The sequence below is a fragment of the Neopsephotus bourkii genome, unplaced genomic scaffold, assembly GCF_033783945.1.
Source record: "Neopsephotus bourkii isolate Nb327-2 ecotype Australia unplaced genomic scaffold, CSIRO-AGI_Nbou_v1 NB_846, whole genome shotgun sequence".
NCBI classification, from domain to species: Eukaryota; Metazoa; Chordata; class Aves; order Psittaciformes; family Psittacidae; genus Neopsephotus; species Neopsephotus bourkii.
Window position 1 is genome coordinate 1,064,293 of NW_026901342.1, and position 24,176 is coordinate 1,088,468.

Genomic DNA, 24,176 nt, shown 5'->3' on the forward strand with positions numbered 1-24,176 from the left:
ATCTATATATCAGGAAATCAGACTGACTACCCTACATCGTGCAAAAATGACAGCATACGTAACTCTGAAAAGTTGTTCAGAACTACCTTGCTTTGCTGTTTTTCAATTCTTCCTGAAGTAATTTCAGATGTTAATTTTAATCTAGAGGCTAAAACCATGGCAGCAAAAGTTTCTTTGCAAAGAGAAGTGTGGGGCTTCCACACTGCTATAATTCTGATAACTTTTTGTAACATAAAACAAAAAAAAAAAACCATGCCACGGAAGTTGAGTATTACTAATTCAAAGCAGTACTTCTGCTTTAGATGCCTGAAAGGGAACTTTAAGTTTCAAGAAAATGCATTTTTGTTTCTGAAAACCCTTATTAAAATGTTCACACAACATACACAGTCGTGTGTGGAAGAAAGACATATTTCGCAGAAAAGGGAAGGAATATGAAAGGGGTTATTACAGTGGGATGTTTATGCTGCTGCAGTGAAGACTGTAAACATTTTCACTGTATTTACTTATTTTCAGAAGTTTTTAACTCATACCTAAAAAACTCCTCCTGACTTGATGTCTGTCTCCATATTCAGTGATACACAGAGTGAAATGGTTTAGCATCTGCTTTACAACTGGACACAGACAAAAAAGAATTTGAAAGGCTACGCTGCACTATTATATCAGAAGCTGCTTTATTTTCAAGAGCTTTTTACAGTCACTAAGAAATGCTCTGAAGTACTTCCACAAAATATCTTAGATTTGGTTCATCTGCAAGCTGCAGCAAGCAGAGACCATCTGAACCATGAGGAATATTCAAAGGTCTGAGATGCACTAGTGAATGCACTTCATATATAAAGACATGCAACTTGCATGTGAGTGTTTGCTGTTTCACACATGATTGGTCTGCTCAAAAACCAGCCCTGGTGGAAATGGCAATCAGCAACACTGTAGAAATATATTAACATTCGTTTGTCACTCATAATTTACAGTGTCTGGTGCAGTGGTATAGAGGAAGCATTACAAAACCTGTGACAGAGACTTGCTAAAAGAATCTAAGTCTTAGCTAAGCTAACTCTACAAACTCCAGGGGACAGAGAACAAGTAAATATAAAAAAGATTAATTTTTCATGCTTAGTGATCAGGTGAGACACACAAGATTAACAACAGTCATCCGATCATAAGAACATCCAGTACTGTGTGAGAGTAAGTACTGTAGAGATATTCAACCTAATGCTCTTACTAAAGGACCTGTTTAAAATTCATTGATTATCTAACTCCTGGAAAAAAAACCAACAACCCTAGCAGCCAGTAAATTGAACAGATCATACAAGAGCTCAATATCCTGCTATAAAAAAAATCTAAAGAATTATATCCATGGGAACAAGGGATACATAAAACAAAACAGCGAGTTTTAAACTGCATCAGCTTTCTGGTTCTTCATGGCCCAATATGATGGCTTGTGAGATGGGATTTTTTTAATCACAGTGACTCAGGTGCGGATCCCATCTGTTGATGCCAATTACAGCAGATCACCAAAAGTCTTTATTAGCTGTAAATTCAGTATACCACTCGCATTATAGTGATCACATAAAGGAAAATTGATATTAATTTTATAATTGAAATTGCACTCTCTGAATGTATTACTCTTAAAAATAGAAGCAATAACTTTTTTTATTATTATTGGTTGAAAAAGCCTCCATTAGACAAGCCTTTTAAAGAATGTTTCTCCCCCAAATTCAAATTAGCAACAGGAAGCTACACATGCCAAGGTGGAAAGATACCAGTCTGTATGTCAAACCCTGCTTAGTACGGAAGACAGTAGCATTTTAATAAACAGGTGATTATGCAACTCCCAGCTCTGTTAAAAGCAGATTGGTAATCTATTACAAACTGATTAAATTTGCCACTTCTTCACTTCAAACAATTATATTTCCCCATTAACACTTGATATGTTGAAAGCAGCCTAAGAATAACAGGAAAATTAAGTATCAATCATTCTGATTCCTCAGAGATGTTGAACTGACTCACGTAATGATATTTTCCTTCAAAGAACAATAGGCACGTGCACCTGTGAAAGTTGCGGTGGAGGAGAAAAGGGAGAATGGGAAAAGTTATTTAAAGACTGATGTAAAGCAGTCATCAAGGGAATTAAACACGCAGCTTAACTGTTGTACTGCAGTGATGTGTTTATACATATCTATATGAAAGCGTGTTCTAAACCGGTATAAATATCATCAGCTATATTGAAAGCCATGCCTTGTGACAGGCTAACTACTACTAAGGAAGGCATACAAAGGCATAGTCTGTTTGACAAGTGAAACAGATGTTTTTCTTCAATAGTGAATATAGAGCCTTAAAGAAGTCCTATAGATTATTCCCAGTAATCTTATCACCTTTGTAAAAGACAGAGACTGCATCTTACTGGAAGTGTTACTATTGTGCAAAGGCTTTGTCAGGAAATTGTCATACTGGGGACATACATACTAAACAGCCTTTACACAGCTGCATCTATCAGGACATTGTAGAAAACTATAAAAAGCAGGTGAGTATTTTCAATTGTATTCTGCAGACGGGAAACCTGAGACAGAGGAAGGAAAAGAAACCTTCTCATGATTCTTATCAGGCCAGGGACAGAGCCAGAGAGGAGCCATCAATCTCCTGAGATGAGTGGTATCAGTGCTCTTCATTCCTCCAAACTGGAGATACAAATCTGCTTCCCAACTGGCCTTAAAAATTAAGATGTTACAAGATGTGATGCACCAAAAACTGACAGCCAGATTATTCTGAATGTGCTGTAAATTGTATGCCCATTAAAAAATGAATTTCATATTCTTCAGAGAGTCAGTTTCTCACTCATTGCTTTGCGGGAACGGTTAGGCATCCCTGTGTCCACTTAGCTGCACCTACACAGAAGAAACTGATGGGACCTGCCCCAAAGAAGAACAGCTGAAACAGACATATTCTTTACATCTTGGAAGAAGAATTGTTTCTATTTCTCTTATTATCCTTCTTGACACCGTATCAGGAAACAAGTATGGCAAAGAAACTGTTGGGACTTGTTGGCAGATCTGGTACAGAGACTTTAAGTACATTATTCATACATTATTACATACTTGGCTTTAAAAGCTGTAAGTACAAAAACCTCAAGCTTAACATTTTCTATTCAAGTATTATGATGAGTGATAAAGCTGCATTTAAACTTCAGATAGGGATCTCATATGTCTATCAGACAGCTGTCAGGGGGATGTCCTGGTGAACCTCCTGATGAAAACAAATGTATTACAAACTGCAAGTAAAATGCCAACTGTGCAACTTCTCATTTTAAGGATACAATTAAGGGTGAAAAGCAACAGCTTCATTAGCTAAAGGTTAAATGAAACAATCTATGTATTCTCAGAAGAGGAGGGTGCAAAAGCCCAAACAGAATTAAGCAAATGTTGTATTTTTGTCCTAGTTTTCCTGTCTGTTTCCTCTGTAGGAACACTGTGGATTGAGGAATGCGGTGGGTGGCTAGCAGAAGTGGAAGAAGCATCACATTTAAATGGCTCATACTCTAAGATCACAAATTCTAATTATGGTCTAAAGTGTAATACTGACAGTAGTGAGGCGGTTCTAGAAATAAGACCAGTGTCTTGCCCCACCGCCATCTCACACAAAGTGGGACAAAGGGACTTTAGAGAGCTGGAGTACAGAAAGGCAGAGATATGAATCCTCCCACTGGAAGGAGACTGAAGGCTGCAGACTGGGTTACTTAAGGGACAATTGAAATCGTAGTAAGAGCTCTTATCTGACATGGCCAACATTTTCTCTGCTTTGATAAAAAGCCATTAAAAAGTAGGCATAACCTTTAAATCCAACACATGGTAAGATTATTCTGAGTATTATACTCAGTACTCCAGCTGGCTCTCTTAAATGGTTGGGCATGTTGTTGAAATAACGTATGTGGGTGCAGCTCAGCTTCTTCAGATCCGTGGGCAAATGCAGGAAGCTTTGTCACAGAACACCTATTACAGAGAAGATTCCCTCCAAGCAGTAGAGGAACTATCAAATTTTCACCTGTATGCTACCCAAGCATAGGCAGGAGACTGGCATATTGTTCAATATTATGATGAAGCTGTCATCTTTCCCACTTGTTCCAGCTCTAAATTTGACCAAAAATTAATTAAGAACTGCATCAGAATGAGCAAATTATGTCTTTGAAGACAAGTACAAATTGAAAATTGTGTGTTGTCAAAGGAATGGGTTCCTGTCCACAAGCAAGCTTTTAAACGATGGCCTGTAAACTTGTCTTTCTAGATCCCTTTGAAAAATCCCCTCACAAGCATAATATGTCTTTGGGTTCTCTAGTAAAACTTGCTAAGTGAAGTGTTTTCTAGGACCTGAGGCCTAGTTATCATTAAACAATTAAGAGAACTTTCATTTTTATGACACCATTGTCTCTCTCAAAAGCTTACTGAATAGAATCATAGATAGAATCATAGAATAGTTAGGGTTGGAAAGGACCTCAAGATCACCTAGTTCCAACCCCCCTGCCATGGGCATGGACACCTCACACTAAACCATCTCACCCAACACTCTGTCCAACCTGGCCTTGAACATTGCCAGGGATGGAGCATTCACAGCTTCCTTGGGCAACCCATTCCAGTGCTTCAGCACCCTTACAGTAAAGAACTTTTTCCTTATATCTAATCTAAACTACCCCTGTTTAAGTTTTAACCTGTTACCCTTTGTCCTACCACTACAGTCCCTAATGAAGAGTCCCTCTCCAGCATCTTTATAGGCCCCCTTCAGATACAGGAAGGCTGCTATGAGCTGCTATGAATATTTATACCATGACTTACTTTTTTTATGAGTAACAACATGTTGAGTAACTTTTACCAAAACAGGTGAATTTTGCTTTTTTACTCAAAACATATTTGAACACAAAAGTAAAGGGCTGCTTACTAGAAAAACCTGAAAATTAGAAAATTTGGTAATAACTCATTTTGCTAGCTTCTGCCTAAGTGATCGACCCTACCCTGTCCTGGATATTGACTGTGGCAAGAAAGCATATTAGAGCATAAACTGTAATCCAAGTACCAAAACCTCTTAGTCTCACATGACCAACAAGAAAGGGTGACAAACTTACCTTGTGTAGCAATGTAGTGGTTTGGTCTATGATAACCCTAAAATAAATTGGGAAAAAAAATAATAAGCAATATGCTCCGCTATGTTGCTGTGAGTGAAAATTCATTCAAGGGTAGTATTCAGTAAAAATCACAATACAGACAATGCATTAGATGCAGAAGTTCTTTCCAGTAGGGGAAGGGCAAGGGAGAAGGGGAACAAGAAGCAAATGTGTTTTCTGTAGGATACTTAAGTTGCAGCCTTGTACACTAAGGGACAGAAGTAATATGTTCTTTCAGTCCCTTGTTGACTTTGCTGAAAAGGAGCAGCATGAAATCCTCTCTAGCACTTGCAGTTAATGGCATCAGATGCTCATGGAGGCTGAGATATACCTCCAAGCTATTGCTACTGAGTGCAAAGCCTATTCCTTTTTTAACAGCTAAAGAACACTAGATTTGCATTCGGGCTGGGGAATGGTGGGGGGATGTTCACTCTGTCCACTGTGATTTGTTCATTTTCAGTCAACAGCAGGAAGAACTTAAAACTGTAGCTTACATGCCATTGCAATTTCTTTGTAAAGAGCAAGGGGCATTGTGGTGATGCAAGGTGCAAAAGAACTCAAAACAGCTAAGATACCTTGAATATGGGAGAACAAATAGCATGAATTACAGAACTGATTCCTTTACATGCCACTGAAGCAAAATTTTGAAGTCTGTGAACTGAGAATGTTCAGACAGCTACAGAGGTGATTTCTTTTCTGCTATGTGTTATCTAATATCCCTAGTGGCTGGGATCAAACAATTCCATTTCCCAGTAAAAAAACCCATAGGAAAAAACACAGGATAACCATTGCCCCTCTCTTTTATCCAAGAAAATTTCATAGTGTCTGTGACAGTGCCATTCCCTTATTAGCATGTTTATTTTAACAACATGACAATTGTACTGACAAGCACACGCAAGAATAAAATTGCAGCTGCTTCTGTAGTAGAAAACCAAGCATTTGTAATGGAAACCTGACTTACAAGATTATAAACAAAAAATGCTGTGTTTTGTGCTAGAGTTCTCTTTGGAAGATGTCTGCAGTCCTCCAAGCTCTGCAATGAAGCCATCTGCTGAGGATGAGAGAGATAATTTTTTGGTTCTCACCCACTGTTTCTTTTAGGGCCACGTTCTCTCTTGTGCTTCCATAAACAAAAAAAAGTTGCTATGCAGCTATCTTACCAGCATTTTAAATGAGACTGTATGGTCCAATTCCTTACATCTTTTAATACTTTTTGAGTCAGATCAAAATCTGACACAGGAACATGCTAGTAGCCTAAAATGAGAGCAATCCTGAATGTTATAGAAAGTGTATTCAGTTGCAACTGAATTCAGACGTAGGCCCCAATGTGAACTCTTTTCCTTTCATGAAAGAAAATTAGCCCCTTCAGAGTTTAGTGAGGTGGCTAACTAAATGTATTACCATATGTGCCTTTAACTCTTGGTGTCTGTGCTATTCTTTTAAGCAGCAAGGGACTGTGAAGAAATCTAAGCTGAAATTAATGGTTCTTGAACATTCTAATAAACATCACTAGAAGGAGGCATCTTCAGAAAGTTACAACTCTAGACTTCAAATACTTAAAACTGAAGTACCTACTTTTCTGGTATAGCTCTAGTTTCTCCACTCTCTGAGAAAAACATCTGTTACATTTCTGTTTCATACCGGTGATGAGATTTGAACTGCAGACTGTGACACCATTTTTCAAAGATGCCACTGCTGAACAAGACATCTTCAGCAGACAGTTTCCCATAAAGCAACACTTGTTTTACTTAGCCTAACATCGAGTACTCCATGTAAACAATAAAATTATTATCTTTGCTATCTATAGTTTTATGTCTTTAGATACTATTGACTTTCTAATGATTTTCGATTCTACTCTTAATTCTTTCAACTAAAACCACCTTGACTCTTAAAGAATTTATTCTAATGTAAAACATTAAGTTAACATGATGCAGAATAAACAAAGAAGCCACCTTCAATAATTAAACAGCGTACATATTTAATGAAATGCCTTGCTTGCATTAGAAGCACTGGTTAACAGCTGCAGAATATACTTTGAAGGCGACTTAAAAGTGCAGAAATGACAAGAGATTGCAAATCTCTGCATTAGGCATTACAGAGTTTTGTCACATTAATATGCAAACAGCTTTCTTTTAAATGTGGAATGATGCCAAGCTGTTGACAGAAAGTGAAAATAACATTTTGTTAGCCTCCATAAGCACCAGCAGGCTAAATAGCCATACAGTGTTTCTGGCAAGGTTTCAGTCTTGTGGCAGTTGGAGGAAATTACTCCTTTCATTTGATTATTGACAAAATCTTTGAGGCCTTTTTTTCCCCTTCAGTGTACACCTAGCTTCCAAAGATAGTACTTTGCAACAATGTTTAGCAGCTGTGATATCTATTACAAATTATGAATAACATGAGAATAATAAGAGCTCCCTCTTTGACTGAACACAGCATTAAGTTTGTTGACTACATCAGTATACGCACATCAATATAATTTCCATTGATGTAATCAGAACTTGTTTCTCCTTCAATGGGCTGCAGTCTCACTCGAGAATGATCATCTGAAATGGGAACAATAGAGAGAGAAAAAAAAGTAATTAAAGACACATTCAATAACAAAGCCTTCATCAAAACTCCTTTAAAGTTAAACTAAAACCTCAGCATTTGCAAGTTCATGCTTCTTTTGTTGTCCATGAAAACTCACATCAGTCATTTATAAGGTTTTACAAATCCCCTCTGATTTTGAGTCTAAATGTCTTATACTGTGAAACCTACTGCAATTATGTTTTTTTTTTGCCTTGACAGCCACTCCTTTTGTCAATAAAATAAATAACATTAAGTTGACAAAGGTCTAGTAATTTCAAAATGCGTCTGCCAGTACTCAAAATAAGCTAAAGTCATTCTACAAGACATACTGCCACCTCACAATTTCTGAGGGAAACTCATTATGTTTTCAGTTAGGGAGAAAGCAAAATAAAGTAATGACAAACTCCAAGCAGTCAGATAATGGCTTTGTCACTGAATTTTGCTCCACTGTGGCCATTTGTGTCTATTCAAAAATGTGCAAACAATTCCGACTCTATTTTCCATATTCCAGTCGAAAACACCATGGAATGAATTTGTTTCTTGTCAGCTGCCTCATTTTCCTTATGACACCACAGAAATGACTAAGAAGTGCTAGAGGCTGGATTCCCCCCTGCAAAAAGATCTTTGCATGCTGATAGGGCTTTTTCTTCTCTGAGACTTCATATGCTCCTTTTGATTCTTTTGGTTCAAAAGCAACCAAACACAATGGCTTTTCTAAAGTGCTGTGTGGCTTGATTATAAAACAATTTGAGGGTATGATCTCAAGAATGGAAAGCTACTAAATAGCCACTTTCCTGCTGCATTGCTTTCAAGTTACTCTTGCTAATTAGATACCTGTGTATAATTGTTTTCAATGCTGCTTGGTAGCTGAGCTGGTATTACTTGCAGCTGATGACAGACCTTACTGTCATTATTTTGTTGTAAATGTACATAAGCATTAGAGCACCTGAAACTTGCCACTCATGTTCCAAACAGCTATCTTTTCAGCTTTAAAAATCCGAAAAGTTAACGAATGAATGAATGAAAGAACATGAAGTGGGTTAAAAATCCAGCTTCTTCATAAGTGGCATAATATTGGCCCACATTATGGGGGAGGAAGGAAAGGGCAAGCGTTTCTTAAAATAACAGTGTGTTAGAATTACAAGTCAAAGAAATTTTCAAATGAATGAGTAGGAAAGGAAGAGGCAAATTCTTTATTTCATCCGCTTTTATGCTCTGAGTCTTTGGGACTAAAGATCTCAGAGCCTCATTTGCTTCTCTGGGACTCCTTTGGGAGAGAGAAAAGGCACAGTTTTAAACCAAATATTGGAAATTAGAATGAATTAAAATTCTAGCTCTAGGTTCGTGTTTATTTCACCCAGCAGTCTTCAAGAATGAGTTTTTCCAAACATGTTGCAATATTTAAACCAATTATGTTCATCAGGTCAGCCTTTTCAGACTTACTCACTTTTCCAAGACTAAAAATTTATAGAAATATGACTCTCTATTACATAACCCATGGTCGTCTGACTCTACCATGCTACACATATTCAAATGCTGTGCTATTCTCTGCTTAATTAAGCTATCTATCAGCTTCTTCAGAACAGTTCTTCTCCTGTTCTACTTACAGGCCTGTAATTCTAAAACCCCATCTTACTTAAGAAAGATACTACATTAGGAATTACCTCAGCTCCAGACATGGCTGCTGCTTCTAGTTTGGAGACCTCATCCAACTTCTGCTGAAGTCAGCAGACTACAGAAGTTGAGATTCATGGCATGTTCTCATTCACATTTTCATAATTCCCTGCACCATTGCCTTAAAAGCATTCTCACCAGGACAAATCAGGCTAGTAAAAATCTACACTTTTGTAGTTCTTGAAGTACTTAGGGCACAATTCAGTTGTCTAAGCAGAAGCACCTCATGCCACTCTATATACCCAAGGATATACTGCCTAGCCTTTAGCTGCCACTATGGAATAACACTATGTCACATTTGCTGGTCCTGCACAAACTAGTTGTCTGTATTTAAGCGACTGAATCCCATCTTTGATGGCATGCACACTAATGAATTCCATACTGGGCTAAAAAAGCTCAAATTTCCCACTAAGGAACATCTTAAAAATACAACTTCCTGCTATTTCTTTTAGACTGATTTATACAACTGGAAAAGCAGCAGTGGTACCTTTTTTGCACCTTTCCTGTTATTTTTTAATTTCCTTTATGTACTCCATTCTTTCCTTGCAATAACTCTTGCTTTGCATTGGACAAAACTAAGTAGTTACTTCATAATATCTTTGTACCATCTTTTTTGCCTTTTTTCTTTTCAAGTGCATCCTTTCTAGTACTGCATTCTCAGTTAAGTTTCTGGGAATTCTGAGGTACTGGACTGTTCAATACCCATTTATTTGCAGTGGAGCTGGAGTGACTTGTTTTTTATTGCTTTGAAAACTCTAGTTAACTAGTTACTGCATGGCAACACTCCTTAATTTGGAAAAAATCTTCAGTCAACAAAAAGAAACGTTACTGTGTCTCTGCCTGTGCTTATGTCTAGTAGATTTAAACCTAAGAGGTACCCAAGCCATACATTATTCCATCATGTATGCTGACTCTTAAATAGCCTCTAGCTTAACTGTTTTTTTCAGAGGTTTTCTTTTCCTTTAGACTTCACATGCTCTTGACAATTTTTATAGCTTTGAAATGTTCTCTTTTCCAGCTTATTGTTATTTTGATACCCTTCTATTAGGAGATCAAACTTAAGCTTGCATTGATCACTTAACCTTTCAAAATCGTTTAAGTTACAATCCATTTGACTTTACAGAAAATGGTAATAGATAATGAATATTATTCTTGCTCCCCTCATGTCACCTACAACACGTATATGCCAGGCTGCAGGTTGTGATCTCTAACAAGTCCCTGGAGTAGCTGGCTGATTAGCATGCCTAGACAATGACCCTTGCTTGGGACGTGCCTTGCTGATTCTTTGCAAGTCAAGCCTTTTATAAATGTCTCCCCTAAAATCTTTAGCTGCTTTTAAAAGCTGTGATCAATATTTTCTTCTCATTTAGTCAATACTGAGTTGGGTAAAAATAAATACAGAAGCCCCACCATGCCAAAATTACCTCAGGATCTCTCCTGAGGAAAACCCAATAGATTTTACCAAAATCCATGCATAACCTACACAATTACAGCAGCAACCAAATTTTTCTTGGGTAAAAAAAGTTTCATGTGGCAGATTCATGTCAGTTTTAGTTCCTAATGAGAAAACACAAAGCTTTTTGTGATCAGGAAAGAAGCAGCATGCTTTCTGTGAGTGACTGGACGGTGATCATGATTTAGCTTGTTGAAACAGTGGCTCACAAGTTGTACTCACTTTCATACAGTGTGTAGGACGTGCTTGTAACCAATTAAACGCACATCACTTGGGCAATGTAAAGCATATTGCCATTTTGACAAGCTCCTGCAATGCTGGCCGCTTGATGCTATTGTTTTAGCTCTCTCAGGGAACAGTAACGATCATAAGCAATAATATGACAGCAGTGTCTTGGGGAAAATTTAAACAAAGAGTATAAATGGATGAAAAAACCCATTAAATACTTAACAGAAAAAAAAAATCATTATAATTATGTACCCATAGTCAGTGGCACCTGAACCAATGTATTTTTAGCTCTTTAAACATAACACAAAAGGACAGTTTAGTAAAATGCTTTTCAGCTAAAGCAAATACTTTATACAACTATCTGGGAGAAATTTTCAAGAATGAACTGCTAAAACTGTACTCTCAGACTCTGAGAATACTGATCATTTACTCAGCAGAAAACCAGACAAAATAATTAAACAGTTAACTACCCCATTTACACACATGTATTTAACGAATGACAAACTGAGAACAGTTTCAGCCTCTCTTTTAAGATACTGCCTTTAACACTAATGGATTTTAATTTTAACTTGTGTTATCTGTGTTTTCACAGCCACATAAAGAGGAAGCATTATTGATAAAAACTCCATCCAATTCTTTCCCCTTGCTAAATACTGAGGACATTAAAGGTAAATTGAGATCTAAATGATCTGAGTTATACTTGCCCTCTCAGAAAGCCTTCAGTATCACTTGCAATTGCCATTGATTTGTGCATCTAATATCTTTTACTTGTTTTCCTTTGGCTACTCATCACTTCATTACCTCAATATAGAGCACTAGTAGTCTTCTGGTTTCTTCTGCCAAAGGGTGCCAGTCCATAAGGTGACACCTGGCATGACATTAACGAGGGGACTGACAACATTAAACTCGACTAAAAGAGAAGATCTATTGTCATAGGCTTGGACTGGAAATGAAAATTTCACAAAGGGAAGAGAAGCATAAAACTTTTGGGTATTCTTTATGCCTTCAGTGTTTTTACTTAAATGATAAGTCATCTAATGTTTTGCTACATTCTCACAAAATAACAAGTTTGTTACACATTAAAGAGTGCTTGGAGGGAAACACAGAAAACCACACCTAGCTAACTTAACTTCTTTTGCATATACTCCAGCACATCATGATATTCACATTTCCCTAGAAGATTTCATTTCCTTTTTCAGTAAGTAGCACAGTATACACTCAAAACACACAGTAATACCAGCAAGTCCATACAAACCAATGTGGCATAGTATCTCTTGCTTACTTTGCCTCTGCCTCCACAAGCATTTCCTGTGGGTTCTCCTTCTGCAGCAAGTTACAGAGCTGTTTTCTCTCTATAGACTGTTGCAGCCCAGCTGCACCACAGTGCTATAACAGCCTATTCATACCACATACTGTAGGTCACTATGTTAGAATTTGGTCTCTCTAGACTTGTCACTGAAGAGAGATCACCTGAGGTGGTGATACAGAGACATTCAAGTGGGCTTTTTGAATCATTTCTCTAGAAGACCTGCTCCTCTTGCTGTCACATCCCTATGGTTCACTGATAAGGAAACCTATGTACATCTGTACCTGGAGAAGCATCTAGACTAGGTGCTGAAGTTAGTCAGTGTAAACATGCACTACATACTCCTACCATAGGACCTCCTAATGTTCACAGAATCAGTACTATTTATTTGTCTATGCTCTCCCATGTAGCCAGGGTTATATATGATTTCTAAACTCCAGCTGTATGATTAAATGATCTGTCGCTAAGGGCCATCATTTATTTTTATGCTTCCAAACCTTCTGATGTGCTGTGTCTGCTACTTATTTCTCTGTTTTTACCAGATTCATGGTTATCTGTCTGGCTGGTAGTAGAAACACATCCACTACATATCTTCAACTTAGATTCTGAAGAAAATCAGGGAAGGGATCATCTCCTACAAGGTCACTGGAAGTTACCCTTTAACTGCAATATCACCTGTGTGTTCTTATCAAAATTATTATATTTTCTGTTCCCATGTTCATGTGCAGCATCTCTTGCCATAACGCTTCTGATAATGCCAGGTTTAGGGGTTGTTCACCAAGACATACTATAATCTCCTCAAGTAATTTGATTATTATAATATCTAATCTTTATCAAGCTTGGCATTTTTATGTAAAACATACAGATTCTGTTTTTTTCCTTAGTCTGTCTAGACTTAAGAGGGTAAGTCAGGATAGCTGTCACTGTTATTAAGGAATACTTAAGAAGCAGTATTGTCCCCTCCTACAATATCCAGAACCCAATATCAAGGTACCAATGCAGTCATAGGTACTCTTTCACTAAGCTGCCAGGAGCAATTTAAGAGCTGTTAAGAGCTGAATACTGGTTAAAGGTGTCATTCTCCATTAGCCAAATGTTGATTACAGGAGGCTAGTTGACAAAATGCGTTAAATCTGACAGCTTTCTTTAAACAAAAACAAGAACAAAACCAACAAAAAGCCAACAATAAAACCAAGCCAAAAACATCTTCCCTCACTTTTCTCTCCTTAGAGAGATGAATATAAGCCTGATGTGAGCATGAGGCTGGTTGCCATTATCCGTTTCTGAAGGGAAGTTAACACAGTGCACAATTGTAGTATCAATACTTACATGCAATAATATTTCCGTATCTATTTTTCATTCTGTTCTCATCTTTCTTAGCTGAATCCCATGGTGCAGACTGTCCTTCAAAGAAACTCTAAAAAAGGAAAGAAAGTGACATTAAGGATAGTATGCAGCAATATTTACCTTACGGATAAACCAAGGAGAAAGGCAAACATTACTTGTGGGTATTGTTCTTAAAGTGTCATTTAACTGATTCTTTTATTGAGTAAAAATAAGAGTCTCCTGATTAGGTGATATTTATGCATAGCTCCAGATGTTACCTAAATTTTACATGAGATTCAGTGCGCAAAAGCAGGAAGAATTATTTGCACGTGAAGTGCTACTAAACCTTTCCAAAATTGTACACTTGCAACATTAAGGGTTCTTCATCTGTGCTATCCAGATTCTCTGCACAGCTCTCATACATACACACAAAGCTGAAGGAGCTTCATCATCAGTGTTGGAGTTGCTCCAGTAGTTGAGTGCAGAATTACACACCATACTAACATGTCTTATTTTTGTCATATTTTAATGTTTTAGTTACTTCTAATAAGTTTTAGTTACTTCTTGGCAGATGACCTCGTGGATCAGAGGTCTGATATAGGCATTTAAAAAGTTTGGATTCAACTTGCAAGTATGTATCTTTTTGTTTAAACACAATTTAGGACACCACTAAAATGATTATTTTGTCAGAGAATAAAAGTAATGGGATTCTTTTAAGGATATAATGACATACTCACACAACCTCTGTGCTCTCGTTAATGAATATAATGTAAGTAAGAAAGTTGAAGGTGCTAAAAATGTATTTTACATTAAGAAAACACACAGGCTGCTGAAAGGGCAGCAAAGAAGTTATGTGCATTCCGTGTTCCTAAAGGGCATTTGCAGGATTTCTTAACTTATGTACTGTATCTGTAAGTCACACAATGTAGATGCATTTTATAATTTTTTATTGAAATAGTAATCTTGTATTAAAAATATTTAATTGCCAAGCAAACCAGTGGAATTCAGGATAATGGCCAGTCTTAAGTCATGTTTTGATCTATTTACTGGAATGATAAGGAAATTAAATCAAGAGGGTCATCAAGGTACATGATTTATTTTCTTGTAACAGTAGCCAAAAATGGCTAAGTCCCAAACTAAACAGGGAAAACCTGTGGAAGTCTGTACCTCTCACAAGACCTCAACATGTTCTGAGCGGTTTGAAATAGATAATGCCCATTAAAGGGACTACTGTTAGTGTCCTCTGCCCTCATACTTTAAATGCACTGTTGCTCAAATCCCAATGATTTCCGTTGGCAAAAAGTGTGAGAGCCAAAATAAACCCTTGACCTCTTGCTAAATTCAATGGAACACAAGCATTCATTGTCTGAAATGAGTTTTCTCTTAGTAAATTCACTAGAATGCTGTTTTCAAACTTATTATATGGAAATTCCTGAAAATACACGGATTATTCCTGAAAAGTTTGTAAACAATAACTGAAGTAAAACAGAAGCCTTGTCAAAAGGCTTCAACTTGTTTGTCCTTCATCTCCCCACACTTCCTTAGAAAATTCTTAAAGCTTTGCAAACTGAAATCATTAAAACCTACTAATACAAATAAATTTCTCCTTAATAATGGCATACCATCGTTGGGTACAGCTCTGAGAAATGCTGACTGCTGCCAGAATAGAGAAGCGAAATCCTCCAAATCTTAAGATGGTTTACAGCTTTATGGCTGTTTGCAAAAAAGTTGCCAATCATTACCCAAAGGCATCTAAAACAAGCAAGCCCTCCCGCTCCAGAGCACTCTCAACTCGCGCTGGATGGAAAATACTTTTGTAATAAGCCAGACCAAACAGCGTAAAGAATTGCTCTCCATGGGCAAAAAACTGTGTTGCAATTCTTGCAAAGGTTACACTCTCAGTGTCTAACACTGGATGAAAGTTCCAAAGGCAGAAGATAATCATTCATCCAGTCTAAAACTTGACCTGGTATCATCCTCAGGATTTTACATTTCAGACAACTAGATAGACTACAAAGAATTCAGTTTTCTTACAATCCTTCTGGAGACTAGTTCACAGAACTGACCTGTTAGACACTACCCAGCAAGCAGTCTTGGGTTTAATTCACTAAGCATTATGTGTGCTGTTACAGAGAAAGAGCCCTGCTGATAAGCTTCCAAGTCTACACCTTGAAATACAGAGGACCCATAGACTCCTAAGGAAACCTCACTTCTCCCTGTCCCACTAATGAACTTCTACAGAATTGTTTTAAATCATTCAATTAAAGTAAATCTCTGGAGACAGTTGGGAAAGATTTGCATGGTACTGAATTCAGGTAAGACACGCAATAAGCAATGCACTTGTTTGGGCAGCTTGTCTCTACTTCATCTGCTAACATACAGGTTCTTCCACCTGTTTGGAACTTTTGAAAACAATTACAAGCTTGATGAGCCTTACAGATAAAATATTTCCTAATAATACATCTGCAACATAGATAATTCTCTTGTTTAGAATACATATATATCAAATCTTACACAATAACAAAAGCCAGGAGACAGATTTATGTTTCCAGCTACTGCATGTTGTCTTCACTTTCTTTATTAAAAATGTATTCTAGAAAAAGCACTCCAGATTTTTTTTTTCTGTGGGTTTTCATCAATAAATTAGTGAATGAAATAAACCCCATCACATAAGGAAAACAAATAGATGTCATTTATGTAGACCCATTGTTCTTTTTAATTCATTTTGGGATACACACAGGTATTTCAATGAGAAGTGTACAGAAAAGATAATGTGAAGGAAGAGGTATCACAGTGAAAAAGCATTAAAAGAAACAGTTATTGTAAAAGACAGCTGGAGTGTCATTTCCTAAATTCCCGATGTGCTGCCATTACACAAACTGCACAGAACGATAATCCGCAATGAATTATAAGGAGAAATCCCATTTGTCCCAGAAGTAAAGAACAGAGCACCTACCTCATAACAGATGATCTGTCAAGATCTTTCCTTGTGAGAAATATACATTTCATTACAGAAATTTTTTTAATCTCTTTCCTGACATGTGACTCTCCAGGGAGACTGCTGCACAGCAGCCCACACATTATCTTAGTGGCTAGTCATTCTAATTCATCCTTAAAAGTTTCTTAAAAATGTGGACTATCAGAAAGATATATGCCTCTAAACAGCTTCATTCCACCAAATGCTTGGCAAGGGCAATGGAGAACCGAAAATGAGTGTAGGACATTCTCAAATAATTTAAAATATGTATTTCTTTAACTCAAATCAAAGAAAACCTTGGCTACCCAGCCTCCATGATCTACTTGAAAAATGAAACACTTTTCAAGCCAGCTGTTGGTACTGCAGACTTTAGTACGCAATGTCAGCTGTCATTTGTTGCTAGAAAATATTTCAATAATGAGGATAAAACAGTTTCTGAAAAAAACACCCCAAACCCCAGAATTATACATAACTGCTGTATACGCAACATGGAACTGGTAAGTGATGCAGCAGCAGGCTCATCTGAGTATGAATCAAAGAATCATAGAATAGTTAGGGTTGGAAAGGACCTTAAGATCATCAGGTTCCAACCCCCCTGCCATGGTCAGGGACACCTTGCACTAAACCATGTCACCCAAGACTCTGTCTAACCTGGCCTTGACCACCACCGAGGATGGAGCATTCACAACTTCCTTAGGCAACCCATTCCAGTGCCTCATCCCCCTTACAGTAAAGAACTTCTTTATATCCAATCTAAACTTACCCTGCTTAATGTTAAGCTTTTCCTTGCTTTAAATCAATGCTGCAGTGGTCTCTATTAAAAATGAAACATTTGCTAAGGGCTAATTCACTGTGACCCTCAGGCTAGAAAATAACTGCAATATCTCAAATGAGAGGGGGAGGTAATCATTGCAAATACAGATCTTTTAAATTATCCCCTTTCCTCATTTAAAATTAATAAACCCAGAAAATATCGAAAGGGACATATAGAAAAGTACAGTTTGAAGAGGCTGGAATGTGGAGATCTTCAGGATACAATTTGCAGGTCTGTTGATTGTAATTTTTGGCAACACTTTGCATTCTAGATTTTCCAATTAAGGACAGTAAAGATAATGCATCTTTCTAAGTACTTTAAGATGTACAAATGTAGTGTTGAGTGGAATTACTGTTTTTATTATTAAGCAGCAACTTTTTCAAAAAAATACTTCACAGTTGCTAGGTGACAACAGTGTAGTTTCCTAGGATGTCATTTATAAAATGCCAGCTCTTACAAGCAAAAAAAGAGAGACGTTAAGGACATCATAAACCTACTTTGCCTACTTAATAAGGAAGAATATTATTCACAGATACAAGGAAATATTTCACTGTATAATCATCTAACATTTGATCTGTGTATTTGTTTTCAAATGTATGACTCTACGATATCTGATTGTCCCACATGACCCTAGTTTTCCGCTGATAACATCAATTTCTCCATGCTATTTCTAGATAACCAGATTAAGATGTGCTTTAGCAAGATGAGTAATATGACCTATTCAGTTATAAATGCCTCTGAGGTTTTTTTTTTAAAGCTACATGCAGAGTTACACACATTATCTACCTTAGGCCAGACCAGACAACTAATGGTGGTCCTAATGGAAGTCCTTGTCTAAACTTAGTTACACAAGAAACTTATTTCCACCATAGGTCCTTTGAGTTGCAGCTAAAACAGATACCTAAAATGCCCTGAATTAGATTGTGAAGAATCATCACTCTTTTACCTAAATATATCACCCTTTACTATTGCTATGTCTGCTTTATATGTGGAGATCACAAACAGAAGAAAATGCAACCATTAAACTCTGAGTTAAATCATACTGTCACATTAGACTCGTATTTGTGTTTACAAACCCTAGTAAATACACGTTTTAAGCAAGTCCATAAACGTTTGGAGGACAAGGACCTTCAGGCTCACTTAATGAACAGTGCAAGATTTATGATTATAGTAAATTTGTCGGTTCATTGGTTTTTCAGTGTTCAGAATCTGCAGAATATCAGGCATGTGAGGATCTTCTTGCTACTTAACAACATTATCTGTTTTTTAAATAGAAAACTGATATACTCTTATTCAGTTTGTGGAGGAATTAAGAAGGGTCATTGACAGTTATATTAAAGAAATCTGCAGAGAGGTCCAAGCTATGAAACAACGTTGTTAATCTTCTAGTCACTTCGAGGAAAGATTTTGTCATTGAAAATGTATCACCTGCAAGTAATAGATCACCCCAAGTGCTTGAGAGCAGTGGTGAATGATTTCACTGATGCCAATCCAGCGTACGCAAGTAGCTCTTCATACTTCAATCACTGCTTTGGTCACTGAAAGCATTTGTGGATGACAGCATACCACTAGGGTATATATTCACCATCAGCTTTTTCTTTTCTGTCAGCTTCAATCATGGAGAATTATGTCCAGTTTTCAAATAATGGAATTTTAAAAAACATTTTACTATGCCTGCCCTTGAAAACTGTCTGTTGCAAGAGCCAATGTGAAAATCTATCTAATCAATGTAAACTGCCTTCAGCAGTTATAAAGCACTTACCAGTGTGTTATTGTAACCTAGATCTGAACATGGAAGGAAAAAAAACAATAAAGACTGCTGCAAATAGTATATACAGATGTTATCACCCAAACCCCCTAGTTCTGCTTGGAATTTCTCATAAAAATAGGCTGATAGTTTACATAAGATTTTCAGATCAGTCTTAAAGCAATTACAGTCCGACATACAGCAGCTCTCTAATACTGTTCCTGCTGCTCCTTTTTGTGCTTATGCCTCCCTTAATGATGCAGAAAACCCCACCAAAACATCTATTCAAGAAGGCTTGCATAGCCAGAGGCAGGAAACAGAGTTTTTTCCTTCTCAGGTGCATTTAGGTTAGTCTACATTACACATGAGAAGAAAAGTAGGAAAGCAAAAGTCCTCCTGGCCTTTTGAGACACTAAACATCATAGTCGCTGCGTACATTAAATGCTGAAATGGAAGGGGAACCACTACCTCCTCCACTGACTAACTGCCACATGACTTGCCATTTGGAATTCAAAAAAAAGGCCTAAAACCACATGGTAAGACAAAATCTGGTACTAATTCTGTCATTGGATTGGTGTGCTCATTTTTTTCAGCAGCAAGATGCTTTCAATTAGTGTATTTTCTAACACATTTGTATTTTTAAAGTCACAGACTTTGGTACCTCTGGGACACTCAGCCAGTCTAGTCAAGCTATTGCTGCATAATGAAAACATATTAAAAGGACTGGACTGCTTTCGTGTGGTATCTTTAATGACATAAATACTTGTAGCAGTTAGCATGAGATAGCTATAGTTGATCACAGGGTTAGCAAATGCCTATGAAATTTAGTTAACACTACAGGATAACAGAGTAGTTCAGGTATGAGAATAGAGAAACAACTTGCCAGTCACTGTGAAAGTTGTGAAGACGGTGCATGCCTTCAGAAGTAGCAGATCATAAGTGCCAGCTACGGTGAAACCTAGTTTTTAGGTGCCAAGTGCATTTGAACAAGATAACTGAGAATTAGGTATTCTTTTCTACCCAGTCCTACATCTGAAAGTGGCCAGGGCCTCTCAGAGAGACAACCCAGAGGGCAGGGGAGGAAGTCCCCTGAGAGACACTGTAGGAAAACACACAGCATGGCTGGAACCGCCATGCAGACCCAGCCAACTTCACTACTGGACCGTGTCCTCTCCCCTGCGGAATAGGAAAGCACTGCAATTTATAAAACTGCATATATCTGTGATTGAAATATTTTGGTAGGTGAGTACATTTGGTCTCAACTGACCAATTGTCATTTGGTCTTAAACCATGACAATACCACAAAAGAGTGTCATGGAGTATTTCTAAAATAACTAACGAAGAATCACTTTCCATATATGCCAACCTGTTCATGACATCTGTTAATGGCATTTATTATCTTGGTATCTACACCTGAAGGTCACTTGTAAGATTCAACAGCAGGAATAGAAATCTTTGTAGATTCTGCAGAATGGTCTAAAAATTTGATAGATAACCTAGTTTCCACAGGCTTTCAGAGCCATTTCCATTTTACCCACTTAAGTTTTAAAAACTCCATTACTTTAATTTCTTTAAGATTCTTTAAGTCTTCTGTATAAGGAAAGATTTTAGAAATATAGTGAAATGTGAATTAGTAAGAGGACTGCAATAGAACATACAATTAAAATTCTAATTTAGAAACTTATTCCCTGGCATGCTAGACAGCAATAACTTAACCTCATTAATCTTCCTGATTTATCTCCAGCAGAAAAATATAGTACATTGATGGGATTTTATGATCCTTTTTTTTATAGAAAGAACCCTCTGGGTACAATATGCACACTTGCACTATAACTAATGTGCAGGATACGTTATTTTTAACTTACGTGTAAAAAAAATTAACATTGGTCTCATGCAGTGCTTATTTCCTATTATGAAAATAGATTTTCTGCTTTTGGAGGATTTAAACAAATAGTTTTCATGTACAGCATGTGGGATTTTCATATCTTCCCATTCCTTTCCCACTTTTAACACAGTATGTAATTAAAAAGTTTTGTCCTCAACTATTATACCTTGTGCATTTGCAAGAAGACAGTGAACTTGAGCAACACACAACTATGTGTGTAAACATAAAGCGAATACGCACAGGTTACAGTGAATATATACTTCTGTGTGTTGACAGGAAACCTCTTCTAAGGAAATACAGAAAGACATTGATCATCACATAGCCACTATCCATACATTTGTAAACAAAATTATCCACTTCATTATTTAGTAACTGTTATCTCCTTGCTTCCTAACTATGTTGTTCCAAAGGATCCAATTATATGTGTTAATTGCATTGTTAAACACGACAAGAGTAAAGGATGGTGCAGAGTGGTTTATTTCTTAATGAGAATTCCTACTTATGAAGACAAAGGTGTTTCTTTGCTATAAGGGTGGTGAAGCACTGGAATAGGTTGCCCAGACAAGCTGTGGCTGCCCCATCCCTGTCAGTGTTCAAGGTCAGGTGGGATGGGGCTTTGAGCAATCTGGTCTAGTGGAAGGTGTCCATGGCAGGGAGGTTGGAACTGGACAATTGTTAAGGTCTCTTCCAATCCAAATTATTCTGTGTTTCTATGATTCTATGATACACACTAAAGGAGCAGGAATCAAGGTTGCACACAGTGCACTGAATGTGTGCATTTAGGATAAATTCCAAATTAAATCTATTATATCATCTTTAGAAGGATAACACGTGTATACCTCAAATGATTTGGATAGAAGGAAAATATTCAGCCTGATAACTATGACATGGTTTGAATGTCATAGGCCAAGAGAGATAAGAATTGGACTAAAGGCAGAAACATCAACTCTGAGCCAATGCTGGTATCCAAGATACCATTACAACCCTAGCAGGGTTAAAGGCCAGGCTGGAAAGAGCCTTGGGCAACATGGCTTAGGGTGAGGCATTCCTGCCCATCGCAGGAGTGCTGGAACTATATGATCTTAAGGTCCTTTTCAACCCAAACCATTGTATGATTCTACGATTACAACCATCTATGTGTCCTAACTATGACTTAATACAGGGAAGTTAACAATATTATTATTATTATTATTATTATTATTATTATTATTATTATTATTATTTATTATTATTGCAAGTAGCCACAATGATAGACCTCTAGAACTTCCAGACTGAGCAAACTGTAATATTGCTGATGTCTTTTCTTGGCTTTTGTGTCCAATTTTTAATTAATAAACTATTTTTCAAGTGCCTTTCTACCAAACAGAAGATGACTTCCACAATACTACTTAGAACTCAGAAGTACATCACTCCTAGACTGTCTCTGTTGAACTCAGAATATTAGCAGGCAGATGGATTCTACAAGGGGATTTTTTTTGTGCACTTTAAATTTTAATTAAAAAAAATAATAGAAAACTTTTATTCTTCTGAGTCTGGCCCATTTTTTCTCCTAAATATTAGCACTATGATATTTGATTTACTTTACAAATAATAAAAGCTTACCCCAGGGGATGATCTGAATGAGCTAATGAAATGTTATTAAAGCACAGCATAAAGATACAATGTGCTATGGAAAAAGTAGGCAGGAACTACAGATTTTTTCCTACAGCAAGAAGAGTCTACCATTGGTTTAAAATGAAAAAAAAAAAAAGAGAGAAATGGAAAAAATACAGAGAGAAGAGAGAAGATGACACTTTTTTTAATATCAGAGGAAAAACAATGGCATGTCTTTTACTGAAGTAATAAGTTTTATGCTGTAGTCATTAAAATACTCTGTTCACTCTTGTTTTATGTAGTGGTCAATGAGAGCTATTCCACTCATTGCTTACATATACTATGTAATGCACAAAACAAGGCTTAAGGATTCTAAGACACTGAAGTGGGAAATACTTTCCATAGAAAAATACTTTCTTTCCATGACTTGATTGACACTGTAGGCTGGGATACTACTCTTTGAGCAGCTATATTATTTGAAGAGACACTATTTAATACTCGTTCACTTTTTCAATCTGCTTGCTGATGATTGTTTCTATGAAAGGTGATCAATATTGCACTGGTTGACACACACACTCATAAGGAAGGTGACTTCTGACACATTTATAACTAATCCAGTAATAGTTTTGCCTGATTTTATCTGAATAAATTACTGTAATTGAGACATGGCACTGAGCTCAGAATTCGTAAGAACTGCCTGACTCCAAATCATCAGCTGACCCAAACATAGAAAACGTGGTAACATCTTCAAATAACCTGTAAAAATTACCTTTCTGGATGTAGAATCACACAACTTGAAAAAAACTTGAATGTAATAAAGTTTACTGATGCAAGAGAAAACAGCACGTGGAGAAAGGAAACAAAGCAAACAAGCAAACAAATGTTGAATCGGAAAAGTGAACAAAACCCCTCCTATCTTCATCCAAGCTGCAATGTATACACAGCTGATCTAACCTTTCAGAAGTGAAAAAGCACCTCTCAGATTTTTCTCACTAAGTAAGCCTTAAGGGTTTTCATGAGTATATCTAGGCCACTCTAGTTAATACAGTTCAGATAGAAGATAAGAAAGAAACAAAGCTCACATAATAAGATTTTAATTCTGCTACAGGACAACATTGACATATTAAAGTACGAGATTAAAACCAGAGTACATTGCTGTGCAGAGATGGAACACAAATATTTTGCACAGTGTTGTTTTTCCCAGTGGATAAGATAGTACTTTTCAAGGGAAGCAAGAGCAGTAGGGTAGCCTAAAATAGATAAGGGTGTACTTGCAGTGCCCTTTCAAAGAAAGGATAGCACTTCATTGTGCTGATTCATTACATTTTTCGATCTTCACAGGAAACTTTGGTGCCTCGATGTCTGCTTTCCTTGTTTGAAAATACACTATTTGCTAGCATATATAAAGACAATTATTCATTCCTCTTGGCTTGACTTTTAGGCCAGCATTTTCCTT

General features: G+C 36.9%; 1 protein-coding gene across 12 annotated transcripts in view; it reads right to left on the reverse strand.

Annotated features, from left to right (window-relative positions):
* The window catches only part of PTPRM (protein tyrosine phosphatase receptor type M), a 464,510-nt gene that overhangs the window by 46,414 nt on the left and 393,920 nt on the right, over positions 1-24,176 (reverse strand). For all 12 annotated transcript variants that reach the window (XM_061356322.1, XM_061356320.1, XM_061356317.1 and 9 more), the window contains 3 exons: positions 13,708-13,795; positions 7,616-7,692; positions 5,108-5,144 (listed from right to left, as the gene is read on the reverse strand). In XM_061356322.1, the coding sequence (XP_061212306.1) occupies positions 5,108-5,144; positions 7,616-7,692; positions 13,708-13,795 (202 nt within the window). The remainder of the gene's footprint in view (positions 1-5,107; positions 5,145-7,615; positions 7,693-13,707; positions 13,796-24,176) is intronic.